The sequence below is a fragment of the Dermacentor albipictus genome, chromosome 1 (genome assembly GCF_038994185.2).
Source record: "Dermacentor albipictus isolate Rhodes 1998 colony chromosome 1, USDA_Dalb.pri_finalv2, whole genome shotgun sequence".
Lineage (NCBI taxonomy): Eukaryota > Metazoa > Arthropoda > Arachnida > Ixodida > Ixodidae > Dermacentor > Dermacentor albipictus.
Genome location: NC_091821.1, coordinates 450,798,105 through 450,825,266, shown reverse-complemented (window position 1 = coordinate 450,825,266; position 27,162 = coordinate 450,798,105). Strand labels below are relative to the sequence as shown.

General features: G+C 45.5%; 1 protein-coding gene across 4 annotated transcripts in view; it reads right to left on the bottom strand.

Moving 5' to 3' along the window:
- Positions 1-27,162, bottom strand: part of LOC139059306 (sodium-dependent noradrenaline transporter-like) — a 117,413-nt gene that overhangs the window by 44,175 nt on the left and 46,076 nt on the right. For all 4 annotated transcript variants that reach the window (XM_070537516.1, XM_070537519.1, XM_070537517.1 and 1 more), the window contains exons 5-7: positions 25,968-26,100; positions 23,779-23,913; positions 12,120-12,223 (exon numbers count right to left, since the gene is read on the bottom strand). In XM_070537516.1, coding sequence (XP_070393617.1) covers positions 12,120-12,223; positions 23,779-23,913; positions 25,968-26,100 — 372 coding nt within the window. The remainder of the gene's footprint in view (positions 1-12,119; positions 12,224-23,778; positions 23,914-25,967; positions 26,101-27,162) is intronic.

Below are 27,162 nucleotides of genomic sequence, written 5' to 3'. Positions count from 1 at the left end.
GGTTGCGTGTCGCAATCAGGAACAAACGACGTGGAAACTTGCGAATGGGGTCATCTTGTTCCTCGACAATGCCAGCCCCCACGTCGCTGATGTGGTTAATACAAAAGTGGCAAAGTTCAATTGGGAAACGCTGCAACCCCCACAATACAGCTCAGACCTGTCGCCTTGCCACTTCCACATTTTTGGGCAACGAAAAAACAGCTCAAGGGAACCAGGTTCCTCTCGGACGATGGCGTGAAAGTCAGTTGCAGACGTTTTGAAGCAGCAACCCAAGGAGCTTCATGAGACGGGAATTACGCGACTCGTTCTAGGACAAATGTCTAATTGTTCATGCAGACTAATTTTAAATAAAGTACCCTGTTTGTCATATTTCGCATTGGCTCACTTTCATTTGAGTGGCCCTCGTAAATTTTGCAGAACTCCTGCTTTTTTATACGTGCTCTCTTTTGCGACTATAATTTTGGGTGAAATTACTCAAGATGCACGACCGGCGACACGTGATCCTGCGTAATATATTGGAGCAAATGACAACATCATTGAAATATTTCATTGGCCGTTGAATATGTACAAGAATATAAACACGGATCTTGAATGACAAAGTTTCATTAATAAATTTGTCCACATGTTCATTTCATGGCCTTTAGATTTTTTATATCAGCTGCATGCACTGCTTTGCTGGCTTCGAACTGATATAATTTTAAAGTTCGTGTGATATTTTCTTTAGTTAATAGTTAATAGTTATTCTGGGCGCAATTTTCGGCACATACGTGTATAGTATTTTATTAAAAATATATATGTTATACTTGTTTGACACTGCGTAGCGTTCAAGAAATGGTTTGAAGTTTCTTTGGCGATGACAATGCAGTATGTATTTGACCCATGAATTCATGTATTTGATTCCTCAGCAAATTGTTTTAGATGAAGCTTTAGCTCGGGCCCAACTGTGACGCCGCCTATTCAAATACATGTAAATCGCAGAAACGCTTTCCTGAGATAACCTCTGGATAGCATTAAATGAAATTTGTTGAATTTGAGAAAAAAAGGTAAATTCTAGTGTCTGTTGCAAAGGAAATTTCTATTTAGGGCCTGAATTTTGTTTAAGATATGTTGAAAAATTTGAAAGTTCGACAACAATAGAAGCACGACGTTTCCAAATTATTAGTTCATCATGAACATATGTTGTGGCTCTGTAAAAGGCTTCTCTTAAACCAGTCAAAGCGGACAAATTTGGTACGTCAATTGTTATCTTACGTGAGTGGGTTACGTTGTGTACAAGGGTTCTGCAAAAGCCGCATCTCCATAAAACTAATTTTTTTAGAATCATGTATAACATAAGCATTTTGTCCGCTGCAGATATACTATTAGATGAAATTCACCACATTTTGACATCATGTTTCGTTGTGGAGTTACAGAGTTTCGTTTTCAGAAAATTTGCGATTTATTTGAATTTGTAATAAAGAAGTGACAGCCGAAATGAAAAATCGGAAACCAACAATAACTAGAATGTAAGCGGTTCTTTAAAATGCAATAAACCTCGTCAAATTTGGTGCAAAGGTTGCCGAGAAAACGAATTCTCCTTCTACATGTATTTAGATTCGCTCACACCAGCTAACGCCTTCTCTTAAGGAGGAGGCCGAGCTGCAATGCGAGCCCCTCCTGAACGAAATTTCTGGCTAGGCCACTGCCTGTTGGATCTTTGAGTGAGGAGAGCCATTATCAAGCGTGGCGCTCTGTGACGACAAAAAAACGGTCTGACGAACAGGTATGGGCGGAACTTAGCAATAGCCCAAACGAGAGCAAGGCACTCGCGTTCAGTTACTGAATAATTCCGCTCTGTGGCTGAGAGAACGAGGCTAGCGTAAGAGATTACGCGATTTGCATATCGTCAATGTTGGGACAAGGTAGAGCCAATGCCACGGCCACTTGCATCAGTGCGCACTTCAGTGTAGGCAGATGGATCAAAATGGGTCAAGATGGATGGATTTATGAGGCCAGCAGTAAGCGACGGCTGATCAGGTGTTAACGTAGTCACCGCGAAGTAATTCAAAGGGTACAGCACAGCGGAGCCTGCGGATACCTGCGAGGCTTATGAGGTCGAGCCACGCACGCTTGCAGATAACTGTGGCAACATCTTTGGGGAGTGCTATTTGTAGTGTCAGGAGAACGTCATAGAGGGGAGATACCACGTATTGACTGACCATCACGAAGGGATGGAAAAGGAGACATAGGAACGTAATTCCTAGCATCCGGCTGCAGCTGGACAAATTCAACGCACAGAAGTGGGGATTCGTCTGCAGAAGTGTCGCCAGATTACTCAGACAGCTCGAGGCGGAGAACACTGGTTGAACAATAAATCAGTGTAGCGTGGACTGCCAAGATCTCTATTCCAAGAATCAGTTCGTGAGATCACTCGGCTAGCAGAATGACAAGAACAGATGTTGCACGACCGGCAAAAGTTACGCGGGCTGTACACATTCGCATTGCGGCTGCGGTGCTACCGTTGGTTGCTCGAACGGCAAGCAATTCGGCAAGTATTAGAACTTTTTGGAGATGACTACGAAGATCTGAGCACATTACTGACACTTGAACTCCGGTATCAATGACAGCTCTAACTGGAACACCGTGAACAAAAACTTCGATTAAGTTCGGTCTGGCAGCAAGGGTCTACAGTGGTTTTGCAGTCTCGGTCGTCCATGCAGCCTCGCATCCGGGAGCTGCACTGTTTAGTTTCCCCAGAAGCGGCCAGAATAAGGTGGGGATGGGGACCGTCGAAATGGAGGCGAATGGGACTGGCGGAGTGGTGATGAGGGCGAACGGCTGGTGTTGTTTCTCCGCCTAGTAAGATCACATTGCAGCGATGAGCGGCGGTCTGCGTAAGGCCGAGGTGAAGAGAGTGAGTGGCTGCGGCAGTGGCTGAAGATGTGGCCGACCCGAGAGCACGCGAAACAAATAGGCCATTCTCCCGATGTTCGCCACTTCACTGATTTCCGGTAACATTGGTTTGTATTCGACCTGGGTGCAAGAGTAGCAGCAATGACAGGAGCGGCAGGGAGGGAGCGGTAGACAGCGGTTGGCTGAATCTCCATATTTTCAATCTCATTGCGGATGACGGCTTCAATGAGCGAGATTGTTAATCCGTCGTGCACGAGTGCTTGGAGCCATGACCTCTTTCTAGCGGCAGATAGTTTGCGTCAAACTCGGTGATGCTAGCTGTTGTGTAGATCATCGCTAGGTCGTTCGTAGATGGTTGCAGAATGAGGTGGCAGAAATATTGGGAAGCCGGTTGAAGCGCTGTACGGACATCCGGGTACGTGAGGTGAGCTCTTTCTTGGCTCTTGGCTGCTAACTGGCGTCCAACAGGCTTTCCTAAAAGATCGCGCAGCTCCTCATTGCATGTGTCCCAAGTCGTAATGTCGCATTCGCGCACCTCCAACCACAGATTGGCGGTTCCACGCAAAAAAATATAACATTAGCCAGCATATTTGCGGCATCCCACTTGCTGTGGTCGCTCACGCGTTCGTACCATGCCGACCATTCTTGAGCGTCAGCTTCGTCGGTGACGGTGAAGGTTAAACGGGTCCAGTGGGTAGGGGAATACAAGTAGGCACTGGTGCTGTGTGAGTGGACGAGGCAGCGTCGTTAGCCATAGCAGCAGAACAGCAGTCATCCGCTGCGGAAATCCAGATCTCGGTTGGGGCAAGCTCACCCCGTGCCTCCACCAAATATTATCGGGTAGAGTACGTGCAGGGAACTTATGTGCAGATAGCTCCAAATCACAGGGCAGAGCAATACCCCTGATTGATGTCATTGTCACCTTATCTTGCCCTTCTCCTCACTACGTCTTTCTGCAGCGGCACAAACTACTACGTACAATGATGCCTAATTTTTGATTTTGTTTAACGTCGATGGGCACACACGCTCATGTTACACTGGGATTCTCAGGCTGGCAGCGAAAGCCTGCTGTACATGACGCAGCAAGATGATGAACACGGACACAAAACTACGTATTGAAACAAAGTGCTAATGTAGTCACCTTCATTGTCCTGTCATATAAACTTATACAAACGCGCTATCGAACAGACGATAGCAGAGTGAACGAGAAAATGAAATTTTTGGATCTGACGAGTCATCGCTTCAATGTCATGATGTTCATCATTGTTATGAGCTTGCTAGTGTGCACGGCAGGACGGAGGCGTCTACCCGTGATCTCCAATTACACCTGCTTCGCGCCAGCCGATAACCTCTAACGCCTTCCAAGTTCCTAATTTGATCACGCCACCTAATCCACTATCATCCTCGAGTGCACTTTCCTTTCATCGGGAGCCATGTTGTAACTCTAACGGACTGCCTGTTATCTGCCCTACAGTTTACATGACCTGCTCATTTCCACTGTTTTCTTTTATCTGAAGCGCAATACTAGCTACACACGTTTTGTCTCTACAGTTCACCGTCGTAATGTTCTCTCCTGACCTTTGGTTTACTATGTTTTCTTTTATCACTTGCTGCACATGAAGTCATTTCGAAGCTTTTTCATCAGAATCAGAATAAGAATCAGTTTATTCCTGACAAAATGGGGATAATCACAGCATATGTATATACAGAAGGAGGTCCCGTAGTTAGGAAGCGAAATGGGGCCTCCTGTGCATGATGACTACGAATAATAATACTAACAACAGTGGCAACATGTAACATTTACGAATAAAGGTATTAGGAGACAAGGCATAAATGAACAGAAAGGCAGCATACGAACGTATAATACAAAAACAAGGCTTCAACTTTGTCAACAAAAGGTGACACTACAAAAACAGCGCAAGAAGAAAGAAAGTAAAAAAAAAATATATGCAGGAATGTAATAGAGAGACAAAGCGAAAGTTAATAATAACACTCATGCATTACTGAAATGGGAAAGTTGGAGGAAGCTAAAAGAAAATGCCTAAATGGTGTACGAAGTCTGTGTGCTTTGAACAATTTTAAAGGGAATGGTAATGTATTCCACAGAGATAAAGCTGAGAAGTGTAATGACTGCTTACCACAGTTGCTGCGAACTAAGGGTAAAATGAATTAATATTTTCTGCAAATCTAGTACTATTTATACCCGCCGTGGTTGCTCAGTGGCTATGGTGTTAGGCTGCTGAGCACAAGGTCGCGGGGTCGAATCCCGGCCACGGCGGCTGCTTTTTGATGGGGCGAAATGCGAAAACACCCTTTTACTTACATTTAGGTGCACGTTAAAGATCCCCAGGTAGTCGAATTTCCCAGAGTCCTCCACTACGGCGTGCCTCATAATCAGAATGTGGTTTTGGCACGTAAAACATCATAATTATTATTATTAGTAGTATTATTTATATTAGTAAGGGATGTCTTCGGTATGATGGTTACTGGAATATCATTGTTTTATGCTCCCAAAATAAAATATGGCCATGCTATATTTAACAAGCTCGGTCACATTCAAAATATTAGGTGCATGTCACAGCCGGGTTGCGCTAATGCTAGGGCCACCAAATTTCTGCCCCGCATACTAGTGCCGGCAGAATGCAGCGATTGAAACTTTTTTTGCAACGGTAACGGGGAGCTGCCGGTCATGACGCGGTAATGGGTGCATACAGGCTCCAACTAATTCTTATAGATCTGTAGATCTGTATAAAACATTTGCTTCTCACAATCAGCCTTTTATCAATAATTGGCCTCGATAAAGCAGCTCTTGCAAAGATTCAAGAAGCTGACTGCCAATCATGAATCCTATTTTTTTTTGCCAGGATATGTTATGTTACCTTTGTATTCTGCATGTTAATTTTCAACCTCACTCATACACTTCATTTCCAAGGTCCTAAATCATTTTTACTAGGCATCGCCAGTGCTGCTGGACAAGAAAATGCGATCTCCAAAGCGCAGGTTGCTGTGATACTTGCAGCTAATGCTAACCATTAGGCTTCCATATATGGTACTTTAGATACTTCTACGCCTGCAGAGAAGAGGATTGGCTAGTGTGTCTTCTTAACTGAGGTCTTCCTTAATCCCGAAGAAATAATTTCGCAGTACACACAAAAACATGATGAGTCACGACGCTTTAAAGCATAAGTACCGCCCCCCCCCCTAGCTTTTTGGCGGCTGGTCTTCAAGCTACAGCGCCCAGAGGTCATCATCATCACCAGCCTATCATTATGTCTACTGCAGGACCAAGGTCTCTCCCAGCGATCCCCATCTACCCCTTTCCTGCGCCCACTGATTCCAGCGTGCGCCTGCAAATTTTCTAATTTCATCACCTCACCCAGTTTTCTGCTGTCCTCGACTGCGCTTCTCTTATCTTGTTACCCATTCTGTAACTATAATGGTCCACCGGTTACCCATTTCACGCATCATATGGCCTTTCCAGCTCAATTTTTTTCTGTGAAAGTCAATTACAATTTCGGTTATCTCTGCTTCATTTGATGTCAACGTTGCGTTTTACATTTTTCATTCCGTCGTTCTTCGCAATCTTTAACTTATTCTCGTGCTTTTTTTGGCAGCATTCACGCTTCGGCCTTATGTGTTAGCACCGGTAGAATGGAGAAATTCTGCACGCTTTCTTTTAATTATAGCAGTAAGATCCCAGTCAGAATATGGCGATGCCTGGCGTAGGCACTCCAACCCATTTTTATTCGTCTCTAAATTTTCTTCTCTTTATCAGGGTCCCCTGTGAGTTATAGACCTAGATAAACGTACTCCTTCACCGGCTCTAGTGGCTCACTGGCGATCCTGAACTCTTGTTCCTTGGCCAAGCTATTATTCATTACATTTGTCTTCTGGATATAAATCTTCAAACCCCACTATTACACTTTCTTGCTCAAGGTCCTTAATCACTAGTCGTAATTTCTCCCCAGTGTCGCTGAACAGGACAACGTCACCTGCAAAGCAAAGTTTGCTGAGATCAGCGTTATTAGCACCACTTGGAACGAGGACTGGGGAGCGACAGGCAAAAACGCGAGCTTTAAACTGGTTTTAATGGCAGGGAGTCAAATAGTTTTATACCTACATGAACGTGACGTAACACGAAATTAATAATGAAATATGCGTGTGCAATCAACAAGACAGACTTGCACACGTGCTTCATTGGGACTATTACAAAATTAAATTAATTATCTTAACAGTGCCGGACTTTGCGAAATCGGAGCGATAGATATGATATGCAAGACATCTCTGCCTTGGGTATTTTAAGTATCATTTAGAATTTATCTCGTTCTTGCGGATGCACATACAAAATTCTGTCTTGTTGATTGAACATGCATATTTCCTTATGTATATCATGTTACGTCACATTCATGTATGTATATAAATCACTTTACTTCCTGCCATGAAAACCCATTGAAAGTTTGCGCTTGTGTCTGTCCTTACTCAGTCCTGGTTCCAAGTGGTGTGCAAGTAACACTGATTTTGAATTGTAACCAACTAGGCCGGACCAGTATCCGTCTAAGTAGCTGAGATATTCTATTGGAGAATATCTTGGTAAATATTTTATGTAATACTGGATGTAAGGTAACAGCCCTATAATTTTTCAATTCTTTTACGTTCGCCTTTTTGTTTATTAGTATCATATTGGAATTCTTCCAGTCGTCTGGCACACTTGGATTTGTGAAACAATGATTACAAATGGCCACAAGCTTTTTAAGCATTATATCTCCTCAATATTTGAGTAAATTGACCCTTATTCTATCTTTCCCTGCCGCTTTTTCTCGGGTCATGTCTTGCAGGGCCCTTCTAACTTCAGTGTTAGTTACAGAAGGAGCCTCTGTATCCTGTTTATTACTACTTAGAATGAAGGTAGCGCGGCTCGTGACGGTACTGGTAAGGTCAGTATAGAACACTTGCGCTGCATTTTTACTATATCCTCCTGAGACCCCGCTATGGGGATTTGTCCAATACTATATTGGACATTCAGATATGAGACAGTACTCCTGTGACAAGGCTTTCATCCTCATAAAACCGCACTGTACAGCTTATTGGACATCTGCTTGTGTCATCTATGCAGCATTGATGAAAATACATCGTGCAAATTCCCGCCGAAACAGTTCCACAATGGCGGAATTAAGCGGCGCGGCGTTTTGCGGCAACTGCCAGAGAAGTAAGCACTGTTACTCGTATTTCTACCTGCTTTTAGGGCATGTCTTTGATTTTGTAATAAAGTTAATACAACAGCGTATGCGCAGAAAAAAACATTTTAACTGTTCGCGCGCTTACTTTTTTTTACTCCTCTTTTGATTTCGCGTGTCCAATACGTTGGACGCTAGGACTCAACCCGGTTATTTTGACCTCGCTTTTGCGATGGCCTTGTTATGAACAGCAGGCGAGTACTGTTGACGTTTAGCGGCATGTGGACGAAATCGCGTCTCTTTTCTTCTTCGGGGGACCGGCCTCGCGTGTCTGATGAATTAAGCCGATAACGTTTCTTTATTAAATCCATGGCTTGGACCAGCAAGACACCTACTGTCACAGGTGGTCTCGTAAAGGAAAAACATATTAATATCCCTCTACCAGATATTGTTCGCATGTACAACGTCAACATGGGCGGTGTTTACAAGGCAGACCGAATGATAAGTTACTACAGGATAAAAGCAGGCGTCAACAAGTAGACAATCAGAGCCACCTTTCACCTCTTCGACATTGCCCTCAACAACTCCTGGGAGAGAACACGCGGGACATACGCTCCCTAAAGAAACAGCGGAGAGAAATACTCAAATATATGCAGTTCCGCCAATCTGTTGCTGAGACTCTCGTGGCTCAAGGGAAGAAACAGGATGAAACGGAGAGTGAAAACGAAGCTGAGTGGTATCCGCCATCAAGACAGGCTCGGCTGTCTCCTCGAGATCCCCAAGAAAAGAGCACTACCCACTACTCAATACTGGCAGACACTGCAAACGCTGCCCGTTGCAGACTACAGGGCTGCCACATGAAAACAAAGTTCTTTTGCACCAAATGTCGGCTTTTCTTCTGCATCACCAAGGACAAACAGGTGTTTCGAAATTGCCCATGAGAAGTGAACACAAGAGCAAATTTTTTTTGAGCAGAGGAATGCTCTTCTTATGTACTTTATTGACTACTTTGCCTTTTGAGTTATTAAAATATTTTAGCACACGAGTTTTGCGTAATATATGCGGTACGTCATTACGTGCATACTGGGTGAAGAAAGACCGGGTAGCATCCCAGTGTCCAATATATTGGACATCGCGCTGAGCTGAAATTATCACGGCTATTGAAAAAACATTTAACACTTTTCACGTTCATAACCATACTGATTTATTCTGAAAGTTTGGGGAAAATCTGTGCACCGAAATCCATCCCGGGTCTCAGGAGGATATCTTGTAAATTGTGATAATATTACCCTGCTTATCTTTCCGTGCATACATGTTGGCTTGTCAGATGCCAAGCTTTCTTTTTACTGATTTCATGGTGCGACCTTTTCTTGCTGCTTCCACAGTCTTACTCACATTATATTTTCGAATATCTCCTACCTTCTCCTTACGAATCGGTTTTGAAAGCTCAGGGAATTATGTACGATCTCCTGAGTTGGACACTTTCATGTTTTGTCGTTTCCTTATTAGGTCCTTCTTTAATTCGGAGAGCTTATCTCTTAGCGTTACCTCTTCAATCGCTGCTTTGAAGCCAGCGTAATTAAAATTTCATTCACTTCCTCTGTCATCTTCATCTCTCTGTTTTGAAGCTGCATATTTATGAAGACAGATCACATTATGAAAAAAAATTAATATGATAGCACACATATTGGTAGATGTGAAGTCACCTATAGAAGTCTTAGTTTTCCTGGCCTGTTATGTTTCATTTGACGCCGTTTGAGCGAGCACAAGTAGCGACTGTAATTGATGATTTCTTCATTACACACTAGCGGCACTTCTTAAAATTTATTTATATATACGGTACTGCTGGTCTCGCTGGCCTCGACAGGAGGCGAAATAAAAATAACTAGGATATAACGGACTTCAAGGACAGTGAGCAATAGAAATTAAACTATAAAATTGGATAGACCTGATGCAATAAGACGTCTACGGAAAGGATAGGTTCAATAGCTTCAGTTTACTGAGGTTCCCGAGCACGATTCTCTCCCAGGAGCAGGCCATGATCCTACGGCGAGTACGGACTCGATCTGTGCTAAGCCGCAAAAGGTTGGCCAAAATTTCTAAGCAAGAGTTCAAACCTAACTGCAGGCAACGCGAAGCACTAACCGCAGACCAAGATCACATACTTTTGGGGTGCCCTTCCAACCCCCCAACCAAGAATGATTCCTCGGCAAGCTCCCACGCTCGAGCCCTGGGAGCGTACGATCTATTCTGATGACCGAAAATGCCAAGTCATGCTGGCAGAGTGGGCTGACCGCGTCGGGGCCGCGTTACCTCCACGCTTGCTCCTCAGCCAGGGTCTCAAGAAATAATACGCATGTAATAAAGTTAACTTCTGTGTCTCCCTCTTTCTCTCTGTCGGGGTGTGAATGGATGTTTTAAATATCGTGCGGCATGGAGTACTACTATAGAAGTTCATGCATCGTGATTCACTGTTACAGTGGTTTCAGTTGCATGAAAGGAGTCATCGCTCAGTTAAATCGACACTAAAGACAAACACTAAGTCGACATAGATTGTTTACATACAATTCCAGAAACCTCGCAACGCTTGTTTCGCGCAAAGAAAAGATTTGCTTTACAATATATTTGCATCTGAAGGGTCTGAATGCCTTTTTTTTTCGAAATTCAAATCTCCAGCCACCCAATTGGGGGGTGCTGACGTTGTATAGGCCATCAACACCCTTTGCTGAGGTCGGTGAGTAAAACCTGCCCGACAGACAGCACTACAGAGCCAAGACGTAGTGGTGTGTTCGCCGCTGTAGCTGCTTTCTCGTGAACTGGCGTAGACCATTCGGGCATAGCGCGACATCACATGGAAATTGAATTGTCTGCTACTTGCAGTTTGTGCCAGTTTCGCGAGACAGCAAAACCTGTGCAGCTTTACGCGATAACGAAACAAATGAAACGCGAAAGTGTGGGTGCCATGGAGTCGAGCGAAAATGAAACCTTTCGACCACCTGCGTTATCGTCAAGGGTAACTTGAGTTTTTAGGGTAACAACGAGTTTTTTTTTCTAAAACATGAAATAGAACTACGTGAGTGGAATTTTAATTCGCCTCATAATTCAGTACAAGGATGGTTTTTGTAACGAACGCTTGATCACTAGAGACAGAATTTAACCGAGGAGCGCTTTCGTCATCGGGCCAGTGCTTGAATGTCTCGGGGGAGCCTCTAAGCATATCCTGCATTTACCTAAATTTCTCAATAATTAAAGCACTGTTCGGGAGGATATTAAGCGTTTAGTGATTCTCGAGCACTAATAAATCACTTTAACTTGGCGTAATATTTGCCTTTGGTGTTCCTTAGATATTGTGCCTTCCCATTTTTGTTTCAAGAGAAGCTTGCGTCGCTGGACCTAGCGCCACTCTTGGACAGCTTGAATTACATGCCTTGCAATGATAGCTGTTGATAAATGTGTGGTTATGCACGATCATAAAAACTTAATTGCAACATTAAACAGATGCTCTTGTCCATTCTGACTCTACATAATCAGGAATAACTGTTTTAAGAACACGATTTTGCATCGATTGGTAATGCCACTTAGGGAAGCTTCAAAAGCCACAGCTTGTCCCGAAGACTTGCAATGATCGTGCGCAACTCGCATATATTATGTAACTCATGCTTTCATTAACACTTAAACTACACGAATGAATTGCTTAGCACTCATTTTGAGGCAAGACGAGATTGATGTGCCTGCCTGTTTCTTTATTTATGGCCTCTGCAAAAGTACTCCACTCTTCTAACCGCTATGAGATACAGATATATAAATGGACCCGAAAATAATCATTTGCTACCACGATTCTGTCAAATAATAGTGATGATGATTGCTTTTTTAACTTCAAGGGTCATAACGAAACCAAAACAGGAAGCTTAGTATATTTTTTTAGAGATAAGAGATCCCAACTGCCTATGTTATGCCTTTGAAGAAACCGACCGCAGCAAAGACTCCGACACCTAACACCGAGTCAGTGCATTCCGACAAAAAGACGCACGCTATGTGCTGGACTCTGCTCACCCGAGGACTGGCCATTCAAACTTGTTGTAACTGGCGAGGAAGGTGGTCACGCCCAGGGCCAGGCCGACACTGTAGAACATGTGCTGAGATGCCGATATCCACGTCTGCCGCGTGCGACAAGGAAAGAAGAGATAGTTGCGACATGAACAAAAAACCTAAACCGGCGTCGATCACTTGAATATATGGAATGCATTATCCCGTATGATTTGATCTTGCACGTCGTGCGCAGTTATGGGGTTGTTGCAGTAACTCTTTATGTCTGAAACATTTCTCAGTCAAACGTAGTGCGTCTTCTGCTCAGGGATTGTTGATATTTATGGTAAATAACTGCGTGTTTCGCATTATGTGCAATACGTGTCTTCGACACGTATGGGCAAAGCCTTGAGAAGCCGCGTTTATTTCAAATAAACTTGGTTGAAAATCAGCGCTTGTTGTGTCGTTTTCTTGTCTCGTGTCCCGCCTACGTTTCAAGCTGTTAACAAGCGGAGGAAATGAGTATTGTTGCGCTTCAATGCGTCGACCTAGGAAAAAAATACGTTTGCAGACAACTAGGTTTCAACTATGGAAATAATAGACAGTTTTAGTTACACGTACGTAGAGGCTTCACGTACGCAAACGTGAAAAGCCTACGTACCTTACGTGCACGCCATCTGAAACGCTTTCAGCTACACGTACGCGACGCACGCCAAGAGGGACCCCGTAGCCCCATCTATCGGGAAATGTGAACACGGCGGTAGCCAATTCAATCCTGTCGCCGTGTTTCGATACGAGCCGTCTGCGCGCGCGCGGACCGCTATCGCTTGTTCGTGATCTCGCGGAGCTCCCGCGCGAAGCTGTCTACGTGCGCAAGAAACGCACGCAAAGAATTGAATCTCACGTACGTCCGTGAGACGCGCGCGCGCCCGCTACGTTGTACGCATGCGCACTGCTGACACGTAGAAGCTCTACGTACGAAAAGCCTCTACGTACGTGTAACTAAAACTCTCTAATGTTATGTGCATAACCTAGCACCTTTCATAGCAGCCTAAACCGAAATATACCGAAAACGGAAAAAAAAACTTCTCAACGCGGGACACTTTTCCCCATACGTGGCCTGTACTTCCCTGTGAATTTCAATGGGTGTTCACCCTTTGCCCCATAGAAAGCGAATGAGACTTCGTTTCTCGTATGTCGTGGACGTGTGAAGCCCAACCGCCCTCTTCAACAAGTGACAGCAGCACCTCGTCGCCGAGCTACTGGCAGACAAGGCCAGGCCGGCCCAGGAAAAGTCCACCGCTGGGAATAGATATGTGTACTTCGGATTTACATTCCTACTTTGACTAAATAGAGTAGGAGCAAACACTTTCTGATTCGACCTCGTAGGTCGCGGAGATGTGCACGCAAGAGCCAGGGTGCAGAGAGGGGCATTAGGGAACGGATATGAGATACTCAATATTCCAGGAATTTCGCTCGCCTGAGCACTACTATTCGAGATTTGTGACAACAGAAATGCCACACAAAATACCAAGATAGCGTTGGTAGGTTACACTTAGTAGCATGATATCGTAGCTTTGACAAGGCCAATTGTTCGGTTCGCCTTCTTTAGGCTTGTCCAACATTTAAAAGAGTAACGCGTGACCCCTAATACCAAACGATATCTGTACCTGGCAAGTATTGCCACCTCAAGAAGTCAAGGCAGTCGGTACTGATGCTTTAGCCATAGTGCACTTAGTGAAGCCAAAAGCAATGCATATCAGCAAAAGCAATATATATATATATATATATATATATATATATATATATATATATATATATATATATATATATATATATTGTTACGTCCAAGCGCGTCAAAGGGACGCGGGGATCAGGAAGAGAGAGGACAAAGTTGGACATTTGTTGAAAGGAATAGCCGAAGACGTCTACAATTTTTTGATCGGCAAGGAAAGCTTGGATTCCGTGTCTGACGTCATTCGCCACTGCCGGACCTTTGAGACGCTGAAGATGCGACGGATAATACCGAAGTTTGGTCGCCTGGCTAATGTCACGACGGTGGCAAGTGTAGACCCGAGCGTGTGTTGACCTTCCATCCACTATACGGCAGATTGTTCGTGAAGAGTTGCTCCATCAGGAAGAGATGTACCGTTCCGCACCCGGCATCACTGGCGCGTACTCACCACACGAGATGAGAAACCTGGCCATCGACGCAAACTTCCCCCGTGCGACAATCGACGGTCGCACCACACTGTCTATGCAGTCGACAGCAACATGCGCGACTACATGGAAGAACATCGCAATTTGAGGCATCTGCCGGTATGTTTCCAATGCGGTGTCGCGGGCCACATAGCGAGGTTCTGCAATCGTCGCCCAACAACGTGGAATGGTCGATCCGGATCTTCAACAAGGCCCACACCTCCTACGAGGACAACTCAACAGCCGTACACCACCTCTTGGTCAGCTGGCGTCCCTTCTGGCAACGATTACTGGCAGAGAAGCTTCCGGAGCCGCTCGCCGGCATCTGACAGGAGTTTGACGCCACCGCCGACTTCTCGTGCACCGCGTTTACGCCAATCTCCATCGCCAGTGCGCCGCTCCGCCTCGCCTTCACAACCGGAAAACTAGCTAGCGCGGCCGATGGGGGTGAGGTCGCTCGACACGTGCTATCGACAGAAATGCCCCCTGCAGTTGCTATGATTAAGAACAAAGTGCATGTACTTGTTGATGGTGTTGCTACAATGGCTTTAGTGGATACCGGAGCAACTGTATCCGTAATGAGTCTCGGTTTTAAAGGTCGGTTGGGGCGTAAAGTTGTATTTCGGTGGGACCAGGCTGCAACGTTTTGTGGAGTGAGCGGCGAGTCGTTGCGCCCTGTTTGTGTGTGCACTGCTGACGTATCCTTAGCTGGTGGAGTTTTCGCGACGGAATTTGTAGTTATTCCCCGATCGACGCACGAAGTGATTTTGGGCATCGAATTTTTGCGACAGTGTGGTGCGACCGTCGATTGTCGCACGGGGGAAGTTTGCGTCGATGGCCATGTTTCGTCCGGGCTTTTAGAGGAGCCTTGCAGTCAAGGTGAACTTTGTGTGTCTGCAGATACTGTTGTGCCTGCGTCCACCTCGGTGTGCGTGCCGGTTGTATGTCGCGGTGCAGTTCCAGACAGTTTCGATGCCTCCGTAGAGCCAATGCATCTAAATTGTGTGAAGAAGAACGTTTTTGTCCCTCATTGTGTGGTATCCATCGGCAACGGGCGAACTGGCTTGTGGACGGCCAACTGCTCGGCAGAACCCGTCCTGCTTCCAGACGGCTTGAAACTCGCCTACTTTACAGAATACACGTCTTCGTCCGTAGCCGTACTAACAGACTCGCCGTGTGAACCTGCTGACCTTCGCCAAGTCTCAGACAAAAAGCTTCTGTCTATGATAAACAAGTCGCTCAGCACAAGGAAGCGCCATACCTTGGTGGATACGCTTTCTAAGCATCTGTCAGTGTTTGACTTTGCGCAGTCGGACAAAGCGTTCTCGATTCCCGAGTCACGAACGCGCCATACTATCGATACGGGATCTGCGCGCCCGATCAGGCAAAAGCCTTATCGTGTGTCGCCTAACGAGCGCAAGATAATCGGTAAACAAGTGAGCGACATGATGAGAAATGGGATAATACAAGAGTCCTCGAGTCCTTGGGCAGCTCCGGTCATACTCGTCAGAAAGAAAGACGGTAACTGGAGATTTTGCGTCGATTATCGAAGAATAAACGCCGTGACTAAGAAGGATGTCTACCCGCTGCCCCGGATAGATGATGCAATCGATTGCCTTCATTCGGCCTCTTATTTTTCTTCAGTGGACCTGCGCTCAGGATATTGGCAAATCCCGATACACCCGACAGACAGAGAGAAAACAGCCTTCATAACCCCGGATGGATTATTCGAATTCAATGTGATGCCATTTGGGTTGTGCAACGCTCCAGCAACCTTTGAAAGGTTCATGAACACCATTCTGCGTGGGTTAAAATGGAACATCTGTATGTGCTATCTTGACGACGTTGTTATATTCGGGCGCACATTCAATTAGCACAATACGCGCCTGGATATTGTCCTCAACTGCATCAAAAACGCCGGCCTGGTTCTGAACTCCAAGAAATGTAAATTTGGTGACCGTCAAACCCTTGTGCTGGGTCATCTTGTTGACAAAGACGGTATCCGGCCTGATCCCCTCAAGACGGCAGCTGTCGAGGCATTCAGTGCACCGCAGTCAGTGAAGCAACTTCGTAGTTTTCTGGGTCTTTGCTCTTACTTTCGCCGATTTATTCCTGGTTTTGCTGACGTCGCTTATGCTCTGACAAACCTGCTACATAAAGACGCACGGTTTGACTGGACACCCGATTGCGATTCTGCATTTCGTCAGCTGAAGTTCCTGTTAACCTCCCGACCTATCCTTCGCCACTTCAATCCTACTGCGCCGACAGAAATCCACACAGATGCTAGTGGCGTTGGTCTGGGTGCCGTATTGGTCCAACGCTATGACGACCGTCAGCACGTGATTGCTTACGCAAGCCGCTCATTAAGCAAACCTGAACGGAATTACACGGTGACAGAGTAAGAATGCCTCGCTGTAATCTTTGCGGTTCAGCGATTTCGCTCGTACTTGTACGGACGCCCATTCCAAGTCGTCACAGACCACCATTCCCTGTGCTGGCTCGTGAACCTTCGCGACCCTTGTGGTCGCCTTGCGCGCTGGGCTTTGAGGTTGCAGGAATATAACTTCACTGTTTCCTACAAGAGTGGCCGAAAACACGCTGATGCAGACTGCCTTTCCCGTATGCCACTTGCCACGACAGACTGCGACGCAGACGATTTTGATCATCTCGTCGCTTCTGTGACACCCGCTTTTCCAGATATCGATGCGTTCAAAACAGAACAACGGACCGACACTAAATTGGAGCCACTCTTTACTTCTGCCCATTCAAGTGCAACAAGCAGCAACAGTGTACGTGACGGGCTCCTGTACAAAAGGAACTACTCAAGCACGGGTGCACGCTTCCTTCTAGTGGTGCCAGAGCGTCTCCAGCCAGCAATCCTTCAGGCTATGCATGATGACCCTACCTCCGGGCACTTAGGCACTGTGCGCACACTTTATCGCATTCAAGAACGCTTTTACTGGCCCCGGATGCGACATTCGGTTGAGTTTTATGTCGCCAGCTGCATACAGTGCCAGCGTCGGAAACGCCCAACCACTGCCCCATCTGGTCTCCTTCAACCTGTGCCGCCTTCCAGCTCACCCTTTCGGCAAGTTGGAATTGATCTGTTAGGCCCTTTTCCGAAGTCATCTAAGGGGAACCGCTGGATAATTGTCTGCGCCGACTATTTCACACGCTATTGCGAGACGGCGGCTATACCATCAGCAACTGCCACCGAAGTGTCGCTTTTCTTACTTCACGCTATTGTTCTCCGACATGGACCACCTGGTGTTATCATAAGCGACCGGGGACGTCAATTCACGGCGGATATAGTGGAAGAGCTTGCGCGTTTGTGTCACTCGCACCTCAGACACTCGACGCCATATCATCCGCAAACAAACGGCCTCACTGAGCGCACTAATCGAACGATCACAAATATGCTTTCCATGTATGTTGCGTCCGATCACAAGAATTGGGATGAAGTTCTACCGTTTATTACTTACGCATATAACACCGCCAAGCACGAGACAACCGGCTACAGCCCCTTCTTCCTTCTATATGCTCGGCCGCCCCGGTATACGCTCGACACTGTCCTCCCTTTTTACCACCACGACAATCCTACGGTCGCCGATGCGCTGTGCCTCGCTGAAGAGGCTCGGAGACTTGCGCGTCTTCGGACTTTGGCATCACAAGAAAACTCCAAAGCCCGCTACGACGCACGACATCGGCCAGTTACATATAACCCTGGTGATCTCCTTTGGCTTTGGACGCCCACAAGGAAGCGCGGTTTGTGTCAAAAGCTGCTGGCAAACTACGATGGACCGTATGTTGTCATCGACAAAGTCAGCGAAGTGAACTATACTCTCGCGCGCCTCACGAACACTGGTAGACGTTCTGCTAGGACACACGTCGCGCATGTCGCACGGTTGAAATCATGCACGCCACGACAAGCTAGTTGACTCGCCCAGGGGGCTTTGTCTGCGAGGGGAGGTATGTTACGTCCAAGCGCGTCAAAGGGACGCGGGGATCAAGAAGAGAGAGGAAGAGGAAGACGAAGACTGTGCAGCGGCCATTCCTGTTCTTCGTAGCCTGCCGTTCCTGTTCTCGCACGCCTAAATAAACCCCTTTTCCCCGTGCTTGTAACAATATATATATATATATATATATATATATATATATATATATATATATATATATATATATATATATATATATATATATATATATAGCCAATAGACACCGTTGGCCATTTACGTAATGCGCATACATTAAACCGCGCGAACACATAAGAAACTGCTGGCAGCTATACTGACATTTGCATGTTATTTTAGTTTAGCTGCATACAGTGCTAATGACACCTGTACTTGTTTATCTTTCACCGGTGACAACTTTTTACTGGCTAAGAAATGTTGAGCATTATCGCTTGGCACTGGACGCGCCTACGTGTATTGGAAGTTTCTCGAATCTTATCGGTGGTTCTTTCCACAGTGTGTCGTCACCGGACCTTGTGTAATCTGATTGTATGCGCAACGCGAAATGTGTAGTACATTCTGGAAAACCCGCGGGCACCGCCGATGGGTCTGGAACATTCTATGACTCATGTATAAACGCTGACGCGCTTGAACCGCCGATATATTTCGACAATCGCCGACTGTGTACACTGCTGTCATGGTGCTTTGAGTGTAGAGTGTTTTCGTGGGCACTTCTTTGCCAAATAGAACTTAGTTTTATCGTTCACAGTTTTGCTACTATGCTATCCTACCATCACTTCTACGTGACAAAATCAGTGTTATCTTGCTTAAACATGAGGACGTGGTGCTTTCGCAATAGGGTGCTGTAACTGCAATGGAGGGAGCGCTGTCCACCTTGCACAACGGGGAACTCTGTTGCTGATTTCACGATCGTCGCAATACAAAGTCGGTGGAAATTTTGTTATGTGCGAAGTATACTCTAGCGTTGCATGATTATTAAAAATTAAATTGTGGAGTCTTACTTGCCAAAACCACTTTATGTTTATGAGGCACGGCGTAGTGGAGGATTCCGGACATTTCGACCACCTGGGGCTCGTTTAGTTTCACATCAATCTGAATACACGGGTATTTTCGCCTCCATCGAAATGCGGCCGCCCTGGCCGGGATACGATCCCGTGACCTCGTGCTCAGCAGCCCAACACCATAGCCACTGGGCAAACACGGCGGTTGTTGCATGAGTATACTTAACCCTTTGGGGAAGAATGAGATATATACGTCCCACTTTATGATTGCACAAGAACGCTCATCAGCAGAAAAGAGCGCATTTATCTAATTTATCTGGTGCTGCCGTCGACCTAACCATTTCAACAATTCATGTGATAACTGCTTTGGAATGGTGACTAAGATAGCGACAAGCGTGCAACGGCTAGAAAATTTTTCTTTCATCCTTGGAACGCTTCCCAAGTTTGGGGCACATTTTTTCATAAGATGCACGATAACTTATTCCGCTTTCTTTCATTTGAATTTAGACATTTCGCCCGCAATAAGGCCCCATTTCTTTATCTTGAAGCGATGTCTAGGGCGCTATAACGTAAAGATATTCGAAAGTTTTCTACAATTCTGCAATCAGTTCTGCGCGATTGGTTAAAAACATTTCAGGCTACCCTCTTCACGTGCGTGCCACGCGACGTCTGGAAAACCGCAATAGCTGTGCATGTTATATGACCTGTACACACTGATCATACATGATTAGACCAAACAAAATAAAAGTGTTTCTGATCGACGCTTTTGCCATTAACACTCTTCTATTGGTAAAGTGTTTTCGCGTTGCGCCCACTTGGCCTTTCTTTCACGCGACGTCAGGAAACAGCGAAAACTCACCACGTGAAAGTGATAGTGACGTGTGCGGGTTAAAGGTGCGTTAGTATGCCGCACAAAACTGAATTTGTTTCTGAATTGCCAGAGATTGCTCCCGTTCCGCAAGGAATAGAAGATAGCTCCCCACCGAACACTCAGGAGCTGGCTGCTCGCACAGGGCAGAGTGCATACATTTATTTGCGTATAATGAAACTTTTTGCGTGACAGTATAACGTTATCGAGACGTTTTGGTGGGTTTACGACATCACTCTGCGAACTCTTTGCTGAGGGTCCGTTTTAGCAGAATTTTTACCTTCCGTCGCGCATTTCATTCAGCCACTGGAAGCTAAGTAAAGGGAACGGGGCCAATCGCAGAATCTGGCACCACCCTCCCCATCCAGTTATCTATTTTCACTGCGCTGGCTTGGCCCATCGCAATTCTCTCCACTTGAGCGTGTTTCTCGCCTCTTGCCAGCCAATGATATAGGAGTGGCGTTCCTTGTTGGGGATGTGATTCGTTTTCAAAATAAGCAAAAATGTCCTCCTAACGAGGAGAGCGTTTGATTGGACTGTTAAGACAACGTTCGGGTCTGTTAAGACAACGTTACCAGATGCTTGCGTCAGCGGTTATGCAAATTTGGGGCCTGCACTCTTAGGCAAAGTTACACCCTTTGGGATGTATCTCTGCCACACATCATCATCTGCCTTGCTCGCGTCTCCTTTCTTGAAAACGCTGCACCTGCTACATGACTGCCCGGAATGTTATGTCATGCTGATAACGCGCCTGCCGTTCATTACTAGTACCAGGCTCGCCGCGAAAGAAAGGAAATGCGGAAAAGACAGATGACGAATATTGTTGTGTGGCAAATGGGTGTAATTTTGCTTAAGAGTGTATAACGTAAAACTATTCCAATATGTTTTTATTCCAATCTCCTGACGTCAAATATGCTTAACCGCCGATGCAAGCATCAGGCGGTGACCCGTAGGGTTGTCTGAAGAGGCGAATCAAACGTTCTCCGCGCTGATAAGAGGTCATTTTGTTTGCTTTAAATACGAATAACATTGCCTACAATGAGCGATTTTTCGTTTGTAATTGGCTGCCAGGAAGCGAGAAGCATGCTCAAGTGAAGAGGCATTCGATAGGGCCGAGACAGTGCACGGAAAATCGATAACCCGATGAAAAGGCTGGTGCCAGCGTCTGTATTGGTACGCTTTCGCTTACTTAGCTCGGTGACTGGTAGAAAATCGCGACAGCATGCAACGTAAGTTTGAGAATGCCGCTAAAATGAATCGTCAGCGAAGGAGAGTTGGCAGAACAAGGGTGTAAACGTGCCGAAAGAGCTCGAAAACGTTACACGGCCACGCAAAAAGCTTTATTGTATACCAGTGAGTCCATACTTTCGTGCAGGTGCGAACAGCCAGTGCCTGAGCTATTTGCGGCAGCCACCTTTTATTCGTTTCAAAACGGGGCAGCCTGTGGCTATTCAGAAAAAAATACAGCTTTGTTCGGCACATTTATACATCTTTAGCGCATGCACGTCTCTTTGACTTGGTGAGTTCTCGCGGTTTTTTGAAGCCGCGTGAGAGGCAGGTGAGGTGGGTGCCGGCCCTAAAAGTTTTGACAAATAGCCGAGCGCTAATTGTGAAAAGGCGTTTAATCATAAATATGTATTTTGCTTTTGTTCTTTCCAATGATAAATAATCAGTGTGTTCTCGTCATATTAGATGTGGAGCTATTGCCGTTTTCGTAACGTCGCGTGGCAGAGAAGCGAAGTGGGGATGGTCCAAAAAAGTTTTTGACAACTCGCGGAGGGCTGATTGCAGAATTGGAATAGAAAAGTTTGAATAGCTTTAAGGTGTACTGCCCTTGACATCAGGAGATTGCAATAAAAACAGGCTGTAATTGTTTGTCGTCACAGGGCCAATGGAGTGCAAAGCTCCTCCTGGTGAATGCACCTGGAAAAAAAATGGCTGCGGCTTAGGTAAGGTTAAGCCCAGGATGCGAAGCATACTAGCCTTTATTTTAGTTGTTGAACCACTGTTTAGCCTGGTGAACTGCTGTTGCTTGGCTATATTTGGTTCGGCTAGACGAAGAAACAACTCATGCATTACTGCTTCGCCTTCAAGAGTGGAACGCGACAGCGTTCCCGTCGACCCGCCAAGGGGTGTAAGACAATGGGCTACAGGGCAGCGACTACGCGCCCCGCATTGGACGCGGTGAGCGTCGAGCAAAGCAGCGTTCGGCGCGGCAACGAAATGTGCGCCTGAGCAAGAGACGCACGCCTTAGAAACAGCTCGTTTCTAAGGCAACACCGCATTCACTAGAGGCGCTTTTGTACCACTTTGAAGCATCGTACTCGTGGCTCAGTGGTAGCGTCTCCGTCCCACACTCCGGAGACCCTGGTTCGATTCCCACCCAGCCCGTCTTGAAAGAGTTAAGCCACTTCTCCTCTGTCGTGACGTCACGGTGTCACGTGGTTTCAAGGCGACACCGCCGCGCCTGAGGAGCTGGGTTGAGCTCTCGTAATATGCTTCGCATAAAACATGTGCACACAGAAACGTGCTGTGTTCGACGCATGTAAGAGGAAGTTGTTTCTAACTTCTCGTAGGCTCCACTGTACAGAGTTGTCCGTCGTGCTTCGGTCTTTTCTACAAGGACAGTAGTTACATATATATTTTCATTGTGAGCCTAGCAATTTACTGTTGCAAATGAGTACCACTCTTCAGAAAAAAAGTACATTTATTGTGAGTGGGACATATACCCCCACTTTTTAAACTAAGGACTTCTTTTATATAAACACAATTAGCTACAAGCTTCTCCTGAGCGCCTTATTTACACATGCGACAGAAAAAATGACAGGAGCTTTGTTTAGTGCAGCACAGAGCCAAAAATTACTTTGCATTGAGACTCTAGATGTCCAGCGGGATGTATGCATGCCAAGTTTTGTAATAACTATATGGTCAGTGCCACAAGTTGAAGTGACATTTGTTGCCAACTATATTTAAATGCCTCATGTACTCACACTACGCGTAACTTTTTATAAAATTGTGAAAAAGCGGCCATGTTTCCATTGCTCACGCGTGTTAGTCTGACACATATGTTGCGTGCATATTTACTATTGTCACCCGTGCCTTTATGCATCCCAGAGTATCACCATTGACTGCAAAGGTAGAATGGAACTTTCATGCGAACTTTTTATCACTACGCACTCTATCAAAGAGTCGAAGGTGCAGCTTCCATTTCAAACAGAGAAAATGTCGGCAAAATATGCACTCGGGGCCGAATTGGGCATTCTTAGGGCATCTCGTTTTGGTCGGTTATCTATCGACATCCAACCTTTCTTTGAGATGAAAAATAGGTTCCTTTTTGTAATCTTGGTTGATTCCTTTTCAGGCACAGATTTAGGGACCTTTACTGCAGTCATTTTCCCATGACTACCACAGACTTCAACGCCTTTTATTGCACTTTTGGTTCAAACATGCATCCATGATACGCGAATAAGGGTATTATCAGCCCCTTAAATAGCAGTGTAGAGTCAACTTCTGATATTGAGCTCATCATCCTTAAACTGCCTGACAACACGTTGCTCTATGACAGAACCGGTAAACCCAATAGAACGAAGAGAACGCACTGTCACACGACATGTGACGTGTTTTTTTTTTATGTGCGAAGCCCTTACCTTTGTGGAGTAAGCCTTCGATAAGTCCGGCCACAGGAGTGAAAGCATGCCTTGCCTGGCGCCGCTCAGCGTGCAGGAAGCAATGCAGAGCAAGGCAAGTATGGAAAGCCGAGTCACCATCATCACGAATGAAGCCTGCGCACCGTCGATGCGAACAAACGCTGCACGCACTTTGGTGCACATAGCCTTATGGAATAAATGCCTCACTTCAAAACATACACCTTCATCCAGCACTTCTGTTACACGAGTTGTTTCAGCGGAAATACTGAAACTATCGAGGAATTAGGAACACCTACATTTTGCACTGCATACACTGTGCATATTTCTGGAATGATGACGCAAAGGATTTCGTTTATGTGTTCTGTTTCCCAGCATTATACATCTGGTGCGTCACGCATCATGATGAATTGCTCCAGTTCATTTTCAAACACCCTGTATTCGTCAGTGTCCGCAAATTTACGGATGTAAGTTTTTCTGAGCGAGAGCTGTGAATGCTTCATTAGAAGGTGTTTTGTGAGCACAGAGAGTCGTAAGTTCATGATCGTGGGAAATTTGGACCATTTAAATTATTTCGAAATGAAATAAAGTATTGAGGCGTAAATTACTGTACTTCGAGAAAAGCTGCTGCAAGAAATCGCACAGTTACCTTGATCAGACTTCAATTAGAGCGGTATTCTCACATGTACAAGAACGTGTAAAAGCCTCATTTGGGATGCACCAAGGCCCTTCCAAATATATAAGCCGTTTCTGTGAGCAAACAATTAATAGTAACGCCTTTCAACTCTGAATTAATGGGATAATTCTGCTGATTCTACGTAACTTGGCTAAATAGGGCCTGTTTATTGACTAGGCGTTTATAGCATTTCAGAGCTCGATGCGATGAGACAATGTACGTGGTAGTGGGAGGGGAACATGCGGAACTACTTTGGCGTCATGCAGGCACATGTGGATGTTTCAGCACATGCATGAAGATCAGCGTGTTAGCTGGTGTCGTGATCCGGTAAAACAGGCGGAACGCTGTTGATGGGAACACATTTTTCGCCATGGATTTTATAAAGATGTTTATGCTTGACAAAATGCACAACGATTAGCTACACAAAGATATGCAATGGTTGGCTGTTCCACCAGTTACAGAAATATTGTACGAGTATTTTCGCATCGATCAATATGCGACTGCTAGCTCAAGAAATTCACGTCGCCTGCTCATTCGCATCAGTAACGAATCATAGCTGTAGAGCATCCAATACGGTTACCCAGGCATGGGGCAAACAAGCTTTCTCAAGAAAACAGAAGGGAAAAATAGAGTAAAGACCAGAAGAACGCTAGCCAATGGTGACTGCTAATTATTAGAAGCACATTTTGCCACACGCTGCAATTCCGTTGAAAGCAACTTTATATGCTAGTAATTTTCCCGGGCAATCCTTTCGGAGAACCAGCAGTGCCTCATGGAAACTGTTAAGAGTGATAGTAACATTGCATATTAGCTTGCTCCTTTTGTTTCTGTGACACAATTGTTTGGAAACTTTTGTACATTTACAGTGAGCATCAACTACATTGCTTTTGGTCCCTCACAGGTATTGTACAATTGCAGCCAAAACAAAGCTTCGCTCCCACTTAGTTTTTTTATTGCCATCGTAATTATGCGTGGCGAGTAAAAAGAGCAGTGACTGCTATCCTAAACCTCCATGAAAGTTGTGTTGTAATCTATGCCAGCTGGTCGTATGTGGCTTCAGTCGCAAAAATCCTGCATACCTATATTATCCACATGCCTACACAATTTCTCTCACATTGTCCCAGCAAAATATATGCCATATAAGTAAAATATTTATTATATGCATTTGGGTAAGCAACAGATCAGAATGTGCTGCACACCATTGCTTCTGTACACCCGTCTACGTCATCGAACTAAGCATTAACTAACTTTTTAAAGAACAGATCCCGATGTTAACTCTGCACTCTTGGCGCTAAGATTTGACAGCAAGAATGGTTGACACTCATATGATGTTATTAGCTTAAATCTTTGGTCAAGGAACTTGTAAATGACACACCGAATATAATGACTGCGCATTGGGAATATTGGAATATTATATTTTTAGACCGCATATTTCATTCCACAAACTTTCTAAGGACACTTGCAACATAACTTGGCGTCTACGTGGTGAGCAAGAGTATGCTCTGTGGAACCGCACCTTCCTCAGTGAGCGCGGTCCAAGAATGATGGCGATGAATATCAGCGTCCACACTATGACCAAGGCCAAGGCGACGCCGGAGTCAAGTTGATTGGTGCTGCCGGGTGCGCTATGAATGCGTGTCACCCGGTGCCTGTACGAATGCATGCAAGCGTGGCAGTGAAGCGTCAGCTGCGTGCAGCGTTGCGTTGTCTTTGCGAAGAATACTGAAACAATGCGTGGTCTTCAATGGGCTGACGCATAGAAGAATCTTATTTACACGTTATTTTCCTAATAGGATCTCCTGTCCAGAAACAGGAGACAATGTGGCACGACTAGGAAAGACAAAGGAAACAGACGTAAATGGGCTGAATTCCTTGTGGGCTCTGATGTTGGCGAGCATATCCGAAATGCCGAGGTTGATTTCTTAGCATAATTGTTTAACACTGGCATCCCTTTCATAGGCATGAATGGCTTATGCAGTGATTTTACCGTGTGCCCATGCAGAGCGCAGGCGCTCTATGGAAGGCTTCTGTGCAGGACTGCAAAACTGCATATTATCAAAAGGTCAAACACCAAGCAAATTGCATAGCGCCGAAGCGCACCGTGATAAACCTTTACTCGGCAAGCGGGACTTAGAGGGAGAAAGCAACAGCCACGCACAAATGTTGAAGAGTTGGCGAAGGCCCGGCAAGGTAAAAGCTTTCTCAGGCAATGAGTGCAACCCATGTCGGACACCTTAATCTTGTACTTATATAAAATATATCTCATAATAGTCGGTCATGTAGATATCCCGCTAGATTTAGGAATGCTATCTGCGTTCCTCCTCCTGCATGCGCTGAGTAGTACACTCATTTAAGAACCTGAATCAGCCATCAGTAGGAGGAAACTTCGATGAATATGTGCACCCCAAGGATTTAAGGAGGTTGGAGCTCGAACCGCTAGTAATGAGGTATCAAGAATTGGACATTAGAGAATGGCGAAAGACAATACGGGGCAGCACATCTTTATGTACACTGTATGACCTGTGTGAAGCTGTCTTTGAAACTGTGCACACGTGCGCAGATTCACACAGAAAAAAAAAACACTATACGCACTGCCTTTTTGTGATCGATGAACTTTCATTACAGCTATAAGGTCTTCTATTCTCTAGCCTCCAAAACAGAGGGATGACCCATCAATGGACCATTTATATGCGTACTCTGCTACCCTCGAC